The sequence below is a fragment of the Theobroma cacao genome, chromosome 7 (genome assembly GCF_000208745.1).
Source record: "Theobroma cacao cultivar B97-61/B2 chromosome 7, Criollo_cocoa_genome_V2, whole genome shotgun sequence".
In the NCBI taxonomy this organism is placed as follows: domain Eukaryota; kingdom Viridiplantae; phylum Streptophyta; class Magnoliopsida; order Malvales; family Malvaceae; genus Theobroma; species Theobroma cacao.
The window spans coordinates 15,491,556-15,509,829 of NC_030856.1; the positions used below are offsets into that span (position 1 = coordinate 15,491,556).

Genomic DNA, 18,274 nt, shown 5'->3' on the forward strand with positions numbered 1-18,274 from the left:
AGTCCTCTTTACTTTTGTTTATTCGGGGGCACTCTTGTTATTGTAAATTAAATTAAATATTTTGGCTTACTGTATTTAAGTATGTATAAATTTATTTAGCTTTTACGCTATAAAAATTATTCACGTATAACTCTATAAATATTGTTTTATAAGAAAATAGAATATTTTACTTAATATTTCTTTTATTTTCTTATTATATTCAAATAACCATAATTTCGTTTTAAATGAAGATTTTAGACTTTTAAACTCATTTTGAATATGAATTATGTTTTTTTTACTTGTATATTACGTTTTAGCCAGTTTTGAAATTTTTGATAAAAATGACCAAAATACCCTTGTGAGACGAAAAATTAATATTTTATTTATTTAAAGTTGGAAACAGCTTAAAATCCTTTAGAACACGATATTTGACAATGGTTTCTCACAAGGGAAATGAGGAACTGATAGTAAAGCCTTGCGGGGTTTCGGGTTGACATTTCGAACAATGAGTGTCTACCGAGACACCGCGGCGGTTGTCACGGGCTCGAGGGGAGTACCGAGTCGTGACAATGATTTTGGCAGGAGCCAAGCTTTTAAGATACTCATAAGCCATGTTGAATATTTAAATGAAATGAATATTTATGTTATGGAATACATATTGAGATGAAATATTTTAATTGTCTCATTTTACTCAACTTTAGATATTTCGGATGATGTTTGTTTACTCACCGGGATTATAAAATCTCGCCACTCTCTTTTCCAACAATTTCAGGTTCAGATTAGGCTGTAGATAGCTGAGTTAATCGAGGACTACCCTTGGATTTGCATTCCTTCAAACTGTAGGTTCACAGTCCTTTTTACTTTTGGTTATTCGGGGGCCCACTGGTCATTGTAAATTAAATTAAATACTCTGGTTTACTGTATTACAGTATGTATGAATTTACTTTGCTTTTACGCTACAAAAATTATCTACATATAACTCTGAAAATATTGTTTAACAAGAAAATAGAATATTTTACTTAATATTTATTTTATTTTCCTATTATATCCAAATAATCATAATTTCATTTTAAACGAATGTTTTAGACATCTAAATTTATTTTTGATTTTGAAATATGTGTTCTGCACCTATATACTACATTATTGGCTAGTTTCGAAATTTTTGGAAAAATGACCAAAATACCCCTGTGAGACGAAAATTAATATTTTATTTGTTTTAAGTTGGAAACAGCTTAAAATCTTTTAGAACACGATATTTGATAATGGTTGCTCACAAGGGAAATGAGAAACTAATATTAAAGCCTTGTGAGGTTTTGGGTTGACATTCCAGGTAATGAGTGTCTACCGGGACACCGCGACGGTTGTCACGGGCTCGAGGAAAGTACCGGGTCGTGACAAATTATGTTAGATCGATAGACAGACTAAGTTCTAAAAATAAATTGAGTTATGTATTGAATGTTGACTGTGTGATGCTATATGGTTAAATCCTAAAGGAAACCCCCATCACATGAGTATTCTTAAATAAGTAATTTAAGCAATATATGGAAATTGCTATAAAACACACATTGTTTGGGTCTAAGAGCTAAGTATCAATATCCCTTAGGGAGGATTTGATGCTTTGGGTACAATACAACTTCCTTTTTATTCACAAAAGATTTTTGTAAGTGTTCAGCTTTTCTTCATAGACTATGTGTTTATGAAATATCAATTTCGACTAAGAAAAATTGTTTGGTTTATGACAACTCAAGTTTCAAGGTTTTGATAAGAAAGTTGTGCTTATCTCAAGATTCATGTTTATATTAAAACTGTGATTTGTGCAAAAACTTTTCCCTTTGACTTGTCTCCTTCTCATATTCACTCATGTAGACTTTATGACTTACACGTTAGTTTCTTTTTTCTTTTTGGAAATCAGTGATTAGCTTACTACCTTTGTCGTAGATACGAGTTCTCGTTCTTTCTTAATAGGTGATTTAGCAACCCACTTGAAGCCTAGAGAGTCGCGTCATATTTTGCTGAAAAGTTGCTCTTTACTTTTATGTTTATATGTGATTGATCATGTTTTATGATGATGTGGCCAAGAGAGAGCAATTAATGTTCTAAATATGTACAGATGAATGTTATATGATGACTTGAGAGCCTATATGGACACTTGAGGGTGTATATGCATGTTTATAGGATATGAAACATGAGACTTACTTTATATTGATATTGTTATGAGAATGAAGGCATCTCCACACCTTATGTTGAGAAGTTCCATACTCATATGATGACACATGTGCATGTATGAATCATATTATGTGCTTGTATGTGAATGTTGAGATGAACAATATACATAACATCAATAAGAGGTTAGCTTGGGTCTAATGAGCCATACCCACCTAAGTCCTCACGCTGGTTATATCTCCAGAATTGGGATGTGACACATATCTTCCTCCTTGAAACATATCAATATTAGAACCGAATAATCTTCATCCTTGAAGCAGATCTTCATAACTTAAGTAACATTTTTATGTGTTTGTACCAGCTGAGTACTTAATCTATACCATTGCATACTACTAAAGAGAAGTCTCACTGTCCTTTTGCCTTTTCTTTGTATTTCGTACTATTGTTGGATGTCAAACTGAGAAAATTTTCTGCTCAGAACAAGGAGCATTTTTCTCTTCAATCATCAAATTTTTGAAAACAAAAAACCACAAATATTTCATACAATGTAATTAAATATACAATTCTTTAATACTAAATTTTGGGTGCTTGAAAATTGAAATCTTCTTCTGGAAGGCGACACACAGAAGCATTTCAGTTGACTTACCGACAAAGGCGAGGGCAGCGTCTCATGGCTGCAAGGAAGGAAAGTGAACTGAAAGTTTCGAGAAAGAAACATCGCAGGTTATGTCAAAGAAAGGTGGCTTTTGTTTATTGGTGATTTCTAAATTGTTTTCCTTAATTTTCCATAGAAAGTTTGAAAGGAAAAAATAAAATTGGCAGATTGCTCTAAAAAAAGTTGGTTGGCTTTGCAATTGGGAGCTACTCTTAACATCATCTTGTATTACTTGATTTTCTTTCTTTTTCAGATGAGTCTTTTATCCCTTTGCTTTTGAACACTATTTGCTGTGCCAACTAGGCACCTATCGATCTAAGCATTTAGTAATAAAAAAAGAAAAAGAGAGAGAGAAACATGACGAAAGAAGTAGAATTGGTTAGAACTTGGAAGTAGTGCAAGCAGAGCTGATGGCAGAAATGAGCAACATGACACAGCGTTCATTCAACACAAAAGCAAATCGTGGAAAGTCGTCAATGTCTCCAGGATTTCTATTGCCCTTTGTTAATCCATGTGGTTCAATTCTGCTATCCGTTCTACTTGCACTGATCTCAATCCCTTCACTTCGTTCTTCTCATTTTTATTTCCTTTTAGTATTAAAGGTTTTGACATTGCAAACAGAGATGAAAGCAAAGGAGAAGGAAGATTCTATAAAAGAAAAAAAAAAAAGAAAAGAAATCAAGCTTAGGAAAAACTATATTACCAAGATAACGCTAAACATTTGTGAGTAAAAATGCTGCTACCAGGCCTTCTTTCGACGACTTGCATCGTTTCTTTCCGTAACATTCAGTTCATTTTCATTCCTTCCAGCCATGAGTTCTCTCTTTCTTTACGTGTAATTATCGCCATTACTCATTGGGTTTAAAATGGGTATAGCTTTGAGTGATCAGAATGGGATAAGAATATTGAGGTAAGATTTGAAGTTGAGTCCCAATGCTCCCCGGTACCAAAATAAATATATAAAACAAGACTTTATCATGAGGCTACGCACGATCGGCTGGTAAACGAATCGAAACTTGTTAACTACGCACTCTAGGTGAGCGTTGTAGAAAGAAAAAGAATACTATCCCCTCTGGTGGGCACAATGCCATGACTGATAGCCACTATGAAAAGTCTTCGGTAACACTTGTCCCTACTTTTCCTCTTGCACTCAATTAATTTATTACTATTTTAGTGCTTTCTCAATTCAGTCGTCATGCCTAACGTGGAATTCACGTTTAGATCTAAAAGAATCAACTTTGAACTAGAGAATATATAAAACATAGAACAGATACTGACGTTTAGATGACATTTGACATAAAAGATGTGCACCATATTTTCTTTAATGTATTTAATTAAATTGCATTACAACTATTATTTTAAAATAAATCAATCAAACATAAGATTACAATACAATCATATTATAATCAACAAATATAGTATAATTATATTGAAAAATCAATGCAATTTAATTTAGCATTATCAACTTACTCTACAATATTATCAAACTTGATTGGACTTTTTACCCTTCATCAATCAATAAAATTCTAAAACTTAATTTTTATCATTTTAAAAAAGTTTAAAAAGTAGAATTTTTTAAATTTTTAAAAAACAAATCCATAAATTTTGAAAAACTTAAAAATAATTTTTTTTAATTATTAAAAAATTCTAGAACGATAAAAAATAGAAATAATTTTTATTTTTAAGAAATTGTAAAAGATCGAAAAATTCATAAAATAAAAAAATATTTAGAATTTTTGAATAAATAGAAGATATTCTTTTTTATGCTTATAATTTTCTAAATTATAAAAATTATTTCCTTTCTATAATTTTAAATAAACTTTTAAAACTAAAAATATTTCTTTTTTACAGTCAATTTTTTTTTCAAAAAACCTCTTTTGGTTTTTTATTTTATTTTTTTTCTAAAGGGAATTATTTCCATTTTTAATGTTTTAAGAATATTTCAAACTAATAATATAACAATATATTTTAAAATTTTCAAAATTGCTAACAAATAAAGAGTTATTTGATAATTAATATTAACATGGATTTACTTGATGCTCGGTTAGTTGTTGTAAAATTTATTTAAGAAATGATATCATCAAAAAATTTATAATAAAAAAAAATATTGGCATATTAAATTTACATTTTAATACATAGGGGTAATTTTAAAAATTAATATTATATTCTCAATGAAGTGCTTGTAAACTAAATCCTACAATATTATCTTCTTAACATTTTAATCATACTTTCTTAATATATCAAACACTGTAATGTTATCTTATCAACAATCACATTCTTTAAAATTACACGCTACCTTAATTAACTAACCCTTGTATTTTGTGGGTAAAAAGTGGCAACACTTATGGATGTTTTTATAAAAAGGAAAAGTAATGATCAATTTGCGAGATGAAAGCTCTTCAAATCTTGTTCTTTACTTGTCACTTTTCCTTCTTCTTTTTCACTAAAAATATAAAAGTAAAAATTAACAAAATCCATGAAACTGAATCATTTAGATGGAAACAAAAAACAAATACTATTATTTAAAATAAAATGAGAAAGATATGACAGATCAAATGAATAAAGCTAATGCATTTAAGAAAAGCCACATAAGGAAAAAAGAAAAAAAATAAATTACCTCCGCCTCTTAGGATAAAACCTTAATACTGGGATTCGCCCTCATACTCAAATGTGAAAATAATCAAAAAATAAAAGTATAACATAGCAAAAAATAAAAATATATTTAATCAAAGAAATAGTTAAAACCCTCAAGATCAATGTTTTTGTTTTTCATGAAATTTTCAAATTAATTATGAATACTCATAAGTTCATGTATTACGTACCTTGCTCTAGATATCGTAATCAAGAGCTAATTAAATCCTAAAACACTTGCGATGAAGTAAGTAACCCAAAAAGAGAAGACAATCTAAAATCCTATTGTCGAAATCTTTACTTTTTTACCTTTAGGATTTGTCAAATCTTCAACCACTCAAGTGTTTAGCTTTTAATAGTAATCAACGCAATGACTGAACAAGATTTTCTAATACATAGGATTTTATTTGTCCTAGCAAGTTTTGTTTCTAAAATGAAAAAACTAAAAGTTCTTGCAAAATCTTATTTCTATTAAACAAAGAAAACTATTTTTCTTTTCTTATTTTTATGAAACGGCTAAGAAGTGGCTGAAAGCTTAGTGTTTTAATTGGCTAACATAACATATTTATATAGCCAAACTAAGTTGTAACCTTAGATACAAACATTTGTATTTTTATTCAATTAAGTCCTTACGAACTTAATTAATTTTCTTACTTTATTTTGGTCTATTTCAATTAAGTCCAACTTAATTAATTGTCCTCATTTAATTTCAATCATATCACTTATTATGTGTGACCTAATAGGCTTCTAACATATTAGTAACAAATATAAATCACATTCAAATATCAATTTAATAATTGATTTATATTTATGGATCATGAGCAACATTTAACAATACATCATAACCACCTAAATGTTAGAAAGTCAATTAAAGAATTTGACAAACCCTTCAATGATAAGCCTCTTAGTGCAATACGGACCTTTCATCAAATATCCTGAATATGTCATAAAGCATGGCTAAGTGTCTGCTTATGACATTTCATATTAGTTCTCATAATTCATGATTAACTTTATGAATTTAGGAAACTAACTTTCCTTAAATTCATCATGCTTTGGCCAAACACTTTATACAAGTTAATCTATAATTGAGAACAAGTGAGATACATCCTTTCATATCACTTGGGTGATGAATCCTCTCTTGACCATTCATTCACCTTCACATGCTTCATGGCATACCCAAAAATACCTTGTTTACGCATCTGATCACCTCTAGACCCGTAGAGATGAAATCAAAGTATGTCATTCCCCATACAAGATGACTTGGTATTTAAAGTCTGAAAACTAGTTGCATGACTATCACATGAGAGCATATTCCATAGACACTTGAGTGAATTATCAAATAGAGTTCTCATAGCAGGTCATGTTCAGTAAACTTGTTCTTTAACAAACACCCACAAGTTATCCTCAAGTATCCCATATACTTCAATCTATGAGATCGATTGCTTACTTCTCAAGTAAAGAAGCTTAACATGTACTAGTCTTGGAGCATTGTCACTGCCTTGTCTTGACAACACAATAATCAGGAACAATTTTAGGAACATGATTTTGATGTATAGTGATCTCATAATTATAACAATTTTATAATTCTCTTACAAGGCCTTTATGTTTCATGAGCTTCATCCAATTAGTATTTAATAATTTCTTATTATTGTACTAACATGAAGAAAAACCTCTAGCGCATATAGTTATGCAATTAAGTATGTACTAAATGACAATATATATTTCTTGACCAATCCAATTTGCTCAAAGGCATATACCAACATTCACATGGTAGGTCCAACTGGTGAGTCTTGAGTTTATAAATAAAGGTCTTTCTCCATTTATCATGTATGTCTTTTGAGTTAGAAATATGAGCCTGTGATAAGTGGTATCATAGCAGATCTAACCTTTCATTAGCGTGGGACCCCTCATGAGAGATATCATAGTCGAGGTAGATTAAGGTATGAGACGTTGCACAATTGAGTGTGGTAGAATGTCATAAATTCCACATCAGTAAGAGATGGAGTGGGTCTTGAGTTTATAAATAAGAGTCTTCTTCCACATATCAACTATGTCTTTGGGTTGGAAACATAAACTCATGACAAGCCTACCTTTCTACTTGCGGAAACAAAAAAATGGAAGGAAAAATAAAAAGAAAATGGAGGATTTATTAAATTGAAAAATGAAAAAAAAGGGGGGGGGGGGGGGTTGAGTACGGTGAGGGAGGGCAATAGCTTAGAAAAGAGGAGAATAATTGCATTTTTTTTTCCTTTTTGATGTTTCATAATAGGTTTTTGGTTTCTGGATATTGGTGTTTTTGTGTTAAAACTTGTGTTCTTTTTTGGCTCCTTTGGATCGTTGGAATGTCTTTTTTATTTATTTTTTTGTTAGAAATTTTGGGTTACTAAAACCTTGGGACCGGTAAGATACTATTGTGCATTAATTTTGTGAATATTGTTGAAGATTGTTTTGGGACTTCATTTTAACTCTGCCGGAAGTGCTCTCTAGTTTTGATTAATTAACTTGCCCAATTGAGGTTCATAGAGGTCTCATGAAATTAATCGCTGTTAATTGCTAACATTTACTTTCCAACGGAGAATAATCTTTTTGGCCTTGGGAACTCAATGCTGTGAGATTGATATACGTATGAGCATAGCTCGCCATTGTTGTTTTATAGTAGAGTCATGGCGATCTAGATTTGGTTAATCATATCCCTTACAAGCTGCTAAATTTCAGAATCAATAAAGTCAGATATTTGAGGTAATAGAAGCATTCCACCAAAATGAAAACAACCAAAAGAAAAGGGCGTAGAGGTCCCTGCTGGAGAAGCTCATTGTGCTTATTGAACCAATTTTTGAAATTCAACTTTGATAGAAAACATACATAATGGGAAAGCTCAAAACACAAGCAGGGATAACTGTTGTTTCATAATTGAAAGAAACAAGTCATAGACTGGTATTTGCTACTACACATTCAACATGTCACTGGTACTTGAACAAAAAAGCTGGGTGTCCTGCCGAGTCTCCTTCTTGTCGCAACGAGGAGATTTTGGCTTGAACTTGTTTAAATTTTTGTTGCACTTCTCTTTGTCCTTCTCTGAGCCTCTTCTGTTCCTCACAAATCATTGCCATCTCTGATTTCAATTTTCTCATACTGATCTTTGTTTTCCCCGTCCTGCTTCCTCCCTGTGTACCCAAACTTGTAACATTAGAATATCACATGCAATAACATTAATAAAGCAAAAGAAAACCAATACAGATAAAACAACTATGAATTGTGTTTCTCTTCCTATACCATTTGTTTCGTCTTTACCTGGGTAGCGGTGCCCTCTCCCTCCATTCTTCTTACTTTTTCTCAGACTAATTAACAACAGATGCCACTAAATCTCTTCCAAGTCTTAGTTGGATCACTCGATCGTCTCTCCTCTGTTTTGATGGCCAAGTTTATCTCCCTATATAAAGGGATCATAAGTCAAGATACTCGTGGGTGAAGAAGGGTCGCGCTGTTTGCTTAGGTGCTCGTAGAAGAAACCGTCTGAATCGCGCGATTTTTTTTATTTAATCGAAAGCCCGAGGAAAGTGTCGTTGGGCCTCGCGATTCATTTTAAATTCACCCTCTGGGCCCCATTCGATGTCTATATGTAATGCTTATCATTGACTCTTTCAACTCACCTCGTAGAAGAAGAAAAAAAATACTTCTTGAATTATAACAGTTTTCTCTTTTTATTATTATTTTTTGAATTTTAACTTCTATTGTATGAAATATTTTAATTAATTAAATTTTATAAAATATTTATTAAAAAACTATTCCATTTTAAATTTTTAAAAATATATTTTTCATATTTTTATCAATGACAGATATAAAATTGAGTCAAAGTTAAAATATTTAACTAACAAAACTCAAAATGTGACAATTTTTTTTGGAACATAGAGAGTCTAAGTTTTAATAAATACTATTGACCCAATTTCAGTGTTTATCTTTTATTTTCAAGTTAATTCAATACTATGTCACAACATTTTAAAAAATTGTATTCTATATTAATCTTTTGTATATATTTTTAAATTAAAATTATAGTTTATCCATATTAAAAAAGTTTTTAAATAATTTCAAAAACACTCAAATTAAAGTAATTTTTTAGTCTTGGTATCAAGTGCCTATTTGGCCCAATTTTTTTTTAACTTATTTACTTTTTAAAAGCAAAAATGGGATTAAACAAGATTTTGAAAAACTCTTAAAAAATTACTCTTCTCTCAATCGATCTCCCTCTCTTTGCAAACTACTCATCTTCAACACAAATAGTTACTATCTTGATGGAAAATAGAAATCGTTAATTTATAAGTTATTTAAGAATTACGTATTACTTATAAACTATTTGTGAAACTCTTTTTTTATGATTTATTATTAATTATAAATTTTATGTTATATAAAAATACTTTTTATATTTTTAAAAATTTATTTTAAATAAATTAAAAAATAAACTTAATTTTTTTCAATTGTAAACAAAGAAATTCGTGAATAATAAAAAGCTATTTATTAAATACCCTTTATAATAATTTTAATAAACATTAGAACTTATATTAATTGTTTTACTAAACAACTTATCTATAAAAAAGAGTTTATAAAAGTAAATTTATCAAATAGTTTTAGTTTAATTTTAAAAATTATTATTTTTCATAATATAAATGATACTATAGTTTTATTTATGGTAACCTTATTAACTATCATCTATAAACTATATGAACTCATAAATTTTAAAAGAAAAACTTAATTGACATGTTGGTTTAGACATTAATGATGAAGACTGAAACTATTTGATTGATTTAAGATTTACACTCAAGTGTTTGAGTATTAATTTTTTTTATATATATCTTTCAAAAATATTTTTCTTTTGTATATAAGTGTAAATTGTTTAATTTTTTTAAAAAATAAGTGTAATTATTTAATTATAATTAATCTTAATATCTATAAATTACAATAATTAATTATATTTAAAATTAAGACTAATTATATTGATATTCTTATTTATTAGTACACTTTTAAATATATTTTATTTATAATTAATCATTAATTTTATTCTTAACTGAATTTTAATTTTATTAATAATTAATAATTAATCAATCAAATTTTGAATTAAATTAAACAATTAACAATATCATTTTTTACAATTAATTATTTTAATATAAATACTTATATGACCACAAGTCACGAGTCAAAATACTTGTGGGTGAAGGGTCGCGCGATTTGCTTTCGTTATCGTACGAGAAACCACACGACTTCTAATTTAATCGAAATCCGCCTCGCGCTCCATTTAAAGTTATCCCCTTTGGGCCCCACTCATAGTGTCTATTCAGTGTTTTAATTCTCCTCATAGATGATGAGTAAAACTTATTTCTTCTACCTTTTATTAAAATTTTTCAAAATTTGTAATCAATTATAGTTTATAAAATATTTATTTAAAAATTAATTCACTCAATATTTTTTAAAAAAATATTTGTATGTTTTTGTCATTGACAAATATAAAATACTAAGAGGTTAGCGTTGAAAAATTTTAATTACCAAAATTTTTGTCATGGAGGTAGGGAATAAGCTTTCATTTCTTTGTAATAAATTTATCATTTATTCATTTACTTATTTCAGATAACATCATTTAATTACAGTTTAGATCTTTTCAGCTTATAAATTTTAAATTTTATGAGTTTTAGATTAGATCAATCCCAACTTTTGAGTTTAAGGTTTCAATTACTTCAAGTTACATCATGTGAAGTTCATTTGGGTTTAGACCACAAGTTCAGATATTTCAAATTTGAATCTTTTACTTTTTTTTATAAATTCAGATCAAATCAAGTTTAGTTTCAAGTTAGTTCAAATCTTAATTTAATAGATACATTTAGATAAAAAGTATAAAAATTAAAATAAATACATTATTCATCTCTTTTATATATTATTTTCTTTCTATTTTAAATTAAAGTTTATGTTTAGTTATATGGCCAAATGAAACGAACTTTAACCATAGTTTTTATAATATTATTTAAAATTAAAATTTTTTAAAATTCAGTGTGTAAAACTTTTCAATGCTTAATCTTTTTAATATTTTAATTGAGTGTAATAAACAAAAAGTGCAAATTTTAAGTTTTTTATTAGATTTTTTTTAGTTTTCATACATTTAGGTATTTCAAAAAGATTTTACTTTGTATTTTCACTCTTCCCCACCCAAAATGCTAGAAAATGTCAGCCCATAGCAAGTCGGTGAGGAGAAGAAAAGACATGTGGTCCCACCTACTGGGCTTGTCGCGCTATCGTTTGTATAATCGATCGATAAAGCCCCGAGACGGGGGGCGCTCATCACGCGTTTGCCCTTTCACTCTCTTGATTTAAGCTAAGTCTCTGTTTGGTCTCAGCAGTGATTTGTCGAACTCCATTGGCTAACCAATGGAAAACTTTGGGAAAACAAACTTTTACGGAGGCTGCGCGGGCGGCGACGCCGGAGAAGATATCCTTGACAGCCTTCAGGGCGGCAGCTCTAACTGTAAGTGTTGATTGCAGCTCTTATCCATTATTTATTCAAGTTTTTGCTGATGCTTACATCTTAATTTCTCTAAAGCTAAAAACATATAACAAATCAAGCTGAAAATCACTTTCAAATTTGGAAATAGAAAGTTACGGATTTTGTTTTAATAAAATTTGAAATCGACAAGTTAATTGCTCCAACCCTCATAATAAGATTTACTTTATTTTATTTTATTTTTTTTATATTCCTAAATCTGAGGTAGACAATATAAAATTTATTACTATGAAGTGAAATAGTTATAATCACATTTTAAAATAGAAGGATTAATTTCTAAAGAATTAACTTTCGTTGAGTTTTATATTTTCGAGTTTCTGTGAAGTAATAATAATTTTAAATTTTAATTATGTAATTTTATTAGTATAAAATTTAACTATCTGAAATTATAACAAAAAATTTACTGGGAAATTAAAAAAAAAGGTCAATTATTGCTACCCCAAACATTTTATTTTGAAAGATTTTGCATTTAAAATTTAAAATGTGTATAATATGAATACATAAAAAAGTACAAATAATGTAAATAAAATGTTTTTTTTTTATAATTAGGCAGAGGATTATGCACTAACCAATGAGATAAATGTTTGTTGGGTGAAAAAGAATAAAAATTATATACTTTTTTTTATTACTAATTGTTCTTTCATAATAAATCGTATTCCGTGATCAGTCAAATAAATTGATTTTCAAGATTTTAGCTTAAAATTTTCTCCACTTTTAATGGCGAAAATTGAGATGCTTTCACCTGAAATGTTAATTTCCCTAGATCAGGGCAGTATGGAAGTTCTACTACAACACATGGATCAAGATCAATTTAATCAAATTGATGTCACAAGTAGTGGAGAAACACATCATCAGGCAACAAAAGAATATTGCTCCTTGCCACAAGGTTCAATTGTGTCTAAAAATGGCCATTCCCAAAGACTTGCTTCTAATTCTGACCTAGAAAAGGCTGAAAAGAAAAGAAAAATTGATCAAGCATATAGAGAAAGATGCAAGGTAAATCAGTTACCTCTTGCTTTACTCAGTTTACATTTTTGATTGAATTTATAGGCAAAGTGAATACTACAGAAACAATCTCTCTCTCTCTCTCACTGTTCTTTCTTATGTACAGAAAACCAAAACACAAATGATGCGTGACTTGAAGACTTTTGGTGACGAAAATGAGTGTTTGAGGGTGGAGAATAAAACTCTGAAGGAGCAGAATGCTTCAATGACTCAAACGTTGCAATCTCAAACAAAAGAGTTACACCAACATAAAAATCGTCTTGACCAGTTGAAATTTGAGAGTGAGAAGCAAAATGCTCTTGTACAAGTACTTTCAGACCTTGTAGTGAGTCTCTCTCTCTCTCTCTCTTTAGAACATACACACATACACACACAAATGCAAAATGCATGCAAGAGAATTATAAATTTTCCTTTCATTGATTATAGTAAGCCTTTATATTTATTTTTATTTAGTTAATTCTATTGTAATTATAATTATTTGTTAATATTGTATTAGAAGTAAATTATTCTCGTATATGATAATAATTCAATATAACTATAATTCCCTCATTATTAATATAATTTTCATTAAATTTAATAAAATTTCAAATATTATCAAAGCAAATATCTTTTTTCGTCAATCAAAAGTTTTACATACAAAATCCATATATAAATATGTATATTGACTTCACATTAATGGATTGGGGTACTCAGAGTACATATAAATAAAACAAGCATCTATTTATCTATGGTTGATTGGTTTACGGTTAAATGTTTATTTTAAAATTTACCATAGTATCAAAACAAGTATTGCCTTATGTTGTCCCCTTTGCGATTAGACTAGTTATGCTTACATGTGAAGTCTTTACTGCAAGATAAATCCATAGTTTCTACACTTGAAGTTCATATCACATGAAAAATCCATTATTGTCGCACAAGAGATGTGAGGCAGGTATTAAATTGTGATAAAGTAAATTATATATAAATTAAGTTGGGAGCATCCTAGATTCGTAAATATAAAAAAAGTCTCTTGACCTATTTTTATTGTCTAGTGATTTTAGATTAGATTTTCGTCTTAAAATTTAGTATTTTTATACTTTTCAACCTTTCTTTGTCTTGTTAGTTATATATGTGTGTGAGTGATGTGATTCATGTTATCTTAGAATTATAGATTTATCGTTAGTATATTTGGATCCTTCTGCAGGTCAATTCTAATCTTTGCCACGAAAATCAGAAGCTGAAAGATGAAAATGCACAGTTGAGACAAATGGTCAAATTGAGTGGTGAGCCATTAAAGCTTGTGCAGGAGAATGGAAAATTAAAACATGAAAATATGTTACTCAAAGTGCAAATAGATGCCTTATGTGGGAAGATAGTTGATGACAATAGAAAAAATTGTGGCCATTGATTGACTTGTATAAGGAGCAACGACAGATGTTGCAAAGTTTCCTTAGAAACAGTAATGCACAATTTACTTGCTAACTTTTCTCTTGCTATTTCTTCTCCAATTTCATCAAATATTTAAAATTAAATTTGCTTTACATTTTCTTTCAGGAATTTAGATTGATCCAACTCTTCGAACATACCTTCCCAACGTCCGTATATAATCAACAGCACTGGCTGATAAATGTCATTTTCAGTACAAAAATTCAAAAGTAACTAAGAGTTCATTAGCGAGCAAAGGAGTTAAATGAAAACAAACATCAAGGTATGATAATCCATACCTTTCATAAAGCTGCCCAAGCTCAGTTCAAGTGTTTGGACTTTGGAGTGGAAATTAGCATAAAAACTTGAGCCTAACTATGTTTTAGTATTTCCTCTTTTTGGTATGTGAAAAAAATGATACTTAAATGTAGATGACTTAGCTCAAGAAGTCTTATGTGTTGTAAAGTAATGTAGCGTTTAATAAACAGAAATGGTATTTTTCTTTCCTGGTTTTCGTGGTTGCTTCAGCTGGTTTTGCGCAGGCTATCTTTTTGTGCTTGCATCAGCTGGGTATCATGCAGGCAGCTTTTCTGTTAATCCTTGAGGCCTTGGGAACCTCGTTGGTTTAGCTCAAATGGCGTGGTTGGCTGTCATGGGATGTCTTTTGTCTTCCTGCCTCTTGCTGTTCGGCGTTGTACAGGGGAGTTTTGCTGTGTTCCTTTGTGTTGATCCTTTTGTCTTGTGAATGTGATCTGTCATGTATAGTCTCCATTTTTATTTTGTTTGCCCAGGTTTCCTCTGATTGGAAGGAAAAGGTTGAATCAACCTTTCCCATGTTGGGGGTTGCATATCTTTTGTTTTTTTGGGAGTTATCAGAGGTTTTTGGGTACTGCAGTTTCCTTTTTTTGTTATGTTGCAGGTTTTTTTAGGTTGACAGGGAGTTTCCCTATCCTATTTATGATTATCTACTATGTATGACTTTTTGAATATAATCTAATTCGGCATTTAAAAAAAAAAGAAACAGAGATGGTAAACATTAAGAATAATTAGAATATTCACACACTTCGTGATGCTAATTCTTTAGTAGATCGTTGGCTGAGCACACGGTTGATAGAAATGAATTCTTCTTTGCATGGTGGTGTGGTTTGATAAGGAGGTGATTTAACTAGGACGTGCTCTCTGTTTTCTTGTTTCTGAATGATGATTGTGCTTTGTGTCCCTACTGGTTGTGATGACTTTCTGCAGATGTTCCATGCACTTAATGCTATGCTGATACCGTCTTTGTTCCCTTTTAACTTTTCTGATGTCGTGGTGGGGTATTAATGGTGATGCAGTTAGTGGAATGATGTTCTGGTTATTGTATGTTTTCTCGAAGAAAACTTGAGTTGCTTTAAGGTGAGGGCATATATTAGTTATTGTTAGTTTTATTAGCTTTAAAATGATTAGAGTTTTCAAATGAGAAAAATGATCAAAATTTCTTGTTTGAGTGATCCTTGAATGCTTTTGATTTGTCTTAGTGTTTTCATGTGGAAATTACTTGAATAATCTTTGAACATGTTTGAAGTTGTATGTGAAAAGAAAAATCTTTTGAACACTTTAAATCTCAATTGCAAGCCATGAGAATCGACTTCTTGAAAAAGAAACATCAATGTTTGAGATACAAAAGCCATTGGAAGTGTAAGAATTGACTTCTCAAGTATCAAGTGATCGATTCCTAAAGCTACAAAAAGAGAAAAATCAGAAAGTTGAAGAAGAAGAGATTGGAGAATGGATAAGGATGGAGTGAGCAAAAGCTATTTTGAATTTGGTACCCAACGGCTAAGAAGAATCGACTTTTAGAGAGGCAAAGATCAATTCTTAGAAATTCTGAACAAGAAGAATCGATGTCTCAAGAATGCACTAATTGATTCTCAAAAAATAGAATGACTATTTGGGAAGGCATTGATTGATTCTCAGAAAACAAAATGCTCTAGAGACAAGAATTGATATCTCATATATCCACTGATCGATTCTCAAACACCAAAAAGTAGTCATTAGACACGAAAGGATATGAAAAATGGCTAGTTCCTCCATTGAATCATCTTTAACGGCTTTAAACTTTTTTCAAGTGTAAAAGTGACTTCTTCAACACACTTTAGAAGTGAGAAGAGTAGATAAAAATATCATTTGATCAAGAATCAAGCAATATGAAGAAAAAGAGGAGAAAAGAATAGAAATCAAGCTAAAGCAAGGAAAACTCATTTTTCCACATAGCTTCTAAGCTTTCTTTGAGCTCTAAATTTCTTGTGCTGTCACTCCTACTCATTTTATTCATTATACTCTTATCTCTGTTGTACTTATTTAGCAAAATCCACCTTCTAGAGGTACTCATACTATTCAAAATTTGTAAGAGAAAAAAAAGGCTATACCTTAGTCTTCAAAGGTAGTATTTAAAGGTTATGTTTGATCATTCAAAGGAAGAGAAGTTATATGTTAGCCTCTCAAAGGTAGTATTTAAAAGCTGTGCTTGAACCTTGAAAAGGCAATGGTTATGCTTTGTTAGAAATGTTAGCGCTATAAAATATGGGGAAATATTCAAGAGGGGGGTGAATTAGATTTATAAAAATTCTTTTTAACAATTTAAACTTTTAGTCAAGGCAACCAAAAAAAAATTTTGTCAAATCTATTTTTCACCTTAAAACATGCTAAAGGAAATTTAATAAGCAATTTAAAGAATATACAAGTTGAAAACGAGTTTTTTCTAATTTTTCAAGTTAAAGTGCACAAGTGAAAATGATGAAAAAAAAACCTCAAATATGCTAAACAACGAATTGATGTACAATTCAAAAGGTGAGTTATAAACAATTTTCTAAAACTTCTTCAAGATAAAATGCATGAAATTTAAGAAGTGAAATGTTGAAATAAAAGACACAAGAAGTTTATAAAGTTCGGTGCTCTTTATAGGTATCTACGTTTTTTCCCTTGGAAAGTTAAGGAATTTAAATTCACTATGAAAAATACTTTTTCAAGACTCAAACATAATCTTTAGAATGCATTTTCAAATGATCAAGTACAACCTTCATAATGCCTTTTCAAAAAATTAAGTGCAACTTTCACAATGCCTTTTCAAGCGTTGTGCGTTTCAAAGGATCAAGCACAACATTTAACATTATCTTTTGAAGGCTAAGTTATAACTTTTTTCTCTCTTACAAGATTTGTTAGAAAAATAAGCTTAAAGTAAAGTAACCAAGAGAGGGTGAATTGGTTATGAATTAAAAAATTCTCCCTTTTTAATAAAACTTGAAAATGCAGCAGAAATATGTAAAATAAAGTAATAGAAACAAAGTATGAACTAAGTAAGCAAAGTGTAGAAAGATAAAGAGTACTCAACTAGATTTTTATAGAAGTTCGGCCTTCCAATGCCTATGTCTTTTCCTTTGATAGCACAAGGAGTTCAAATCCACTATTAACTTACCTTTTCAATAGGATTAGGCATCACTTTTACAACATGTCTTAACAAGGTCAAGCGTAACCTTCATAATATGCCTTTTCACAACATCAAGCTTAATCTCAACCAAAACATTTCCTTTTCAGGTTCAACCATAATCTTTATACAAAATACAACCTTTGAAAGGATCAAGTATGTAAAGCCCGACCTTATAAAATACTATTCATGACATACATGTGATGATAGCATGATTGCATACTAGGAGAGTCCCGAAAAATTTACAACAGTCGGTATTTACCTATAGGTACAACAAAGTTTATTTAATCCTTGAACTAGATCAAATAGGAATTTTAAGTTGAGATTAAGAGTTTCAAAGTTCATGGATGACTTAAAATGGTAATTTGGAGTTTGAGGATCAATTTGGAGTCAAATCGGAAATTTTACTAAACTAGGGGTAAAATGGTCATCT

General features: G+C 29.9%; 1 protein-coding gene and 1 long non-coding RNA gene across 4 annotated transcripts; one reads left to right on the forward strand and one right to left on the reverse strand.

Annotated features, from left to right (window-relative positions):
* On the reverse strand, positions 8,220 to 8,978 carry LOC18594843. Its single transcript, XR_001928704.1, has 2 exons — positions 8,720 to 8,978; positions 8,220 to 8,592 (listed from the first exon to the last, which is right to left on the reverse strand). It is a non-coding gene; the product is annotated as an uncharacterized LOC18594843 (long non-coding RNA).
* Positions 11,625 to 15,096, forward strand: LOC18594844. 3 transcript variants are annotated; one of them, XM_007022498.2, is made up of 5 exons: positions 11,625 to 11,933; positions 12,733 to 12,965; positions 13,081 to 13,299; positions 14,158 to 14,236; positions 14,508 to 15,096. In XM_007022498.2, the coding sequence occupies exons 1-5, from the start codon at positions 11,837 to 11,839 to the stop codon at positions 14,513 to 14,515; spliced, it is 636 nt and encodes a 211-aa protein (XP_007022560.1). In that variant the 5' UTR covers positions 11,625 to 11,836; the 3' UTR covers positions 14,516 to 15,096. The 3 variants fall into 3 exon arrangements, 1 of the variants encoding a protein (XP_007022560.1); XR_001928889.1 differs by having other exon boundaries at positions 11,626 to 11,933; positions 14,158 to 14,412; XR_001928890.1 differs by having other exon boundaries at positions 11,678 to 11,933; positions 12,738 to 12,965; positions 14,158 to 14,412.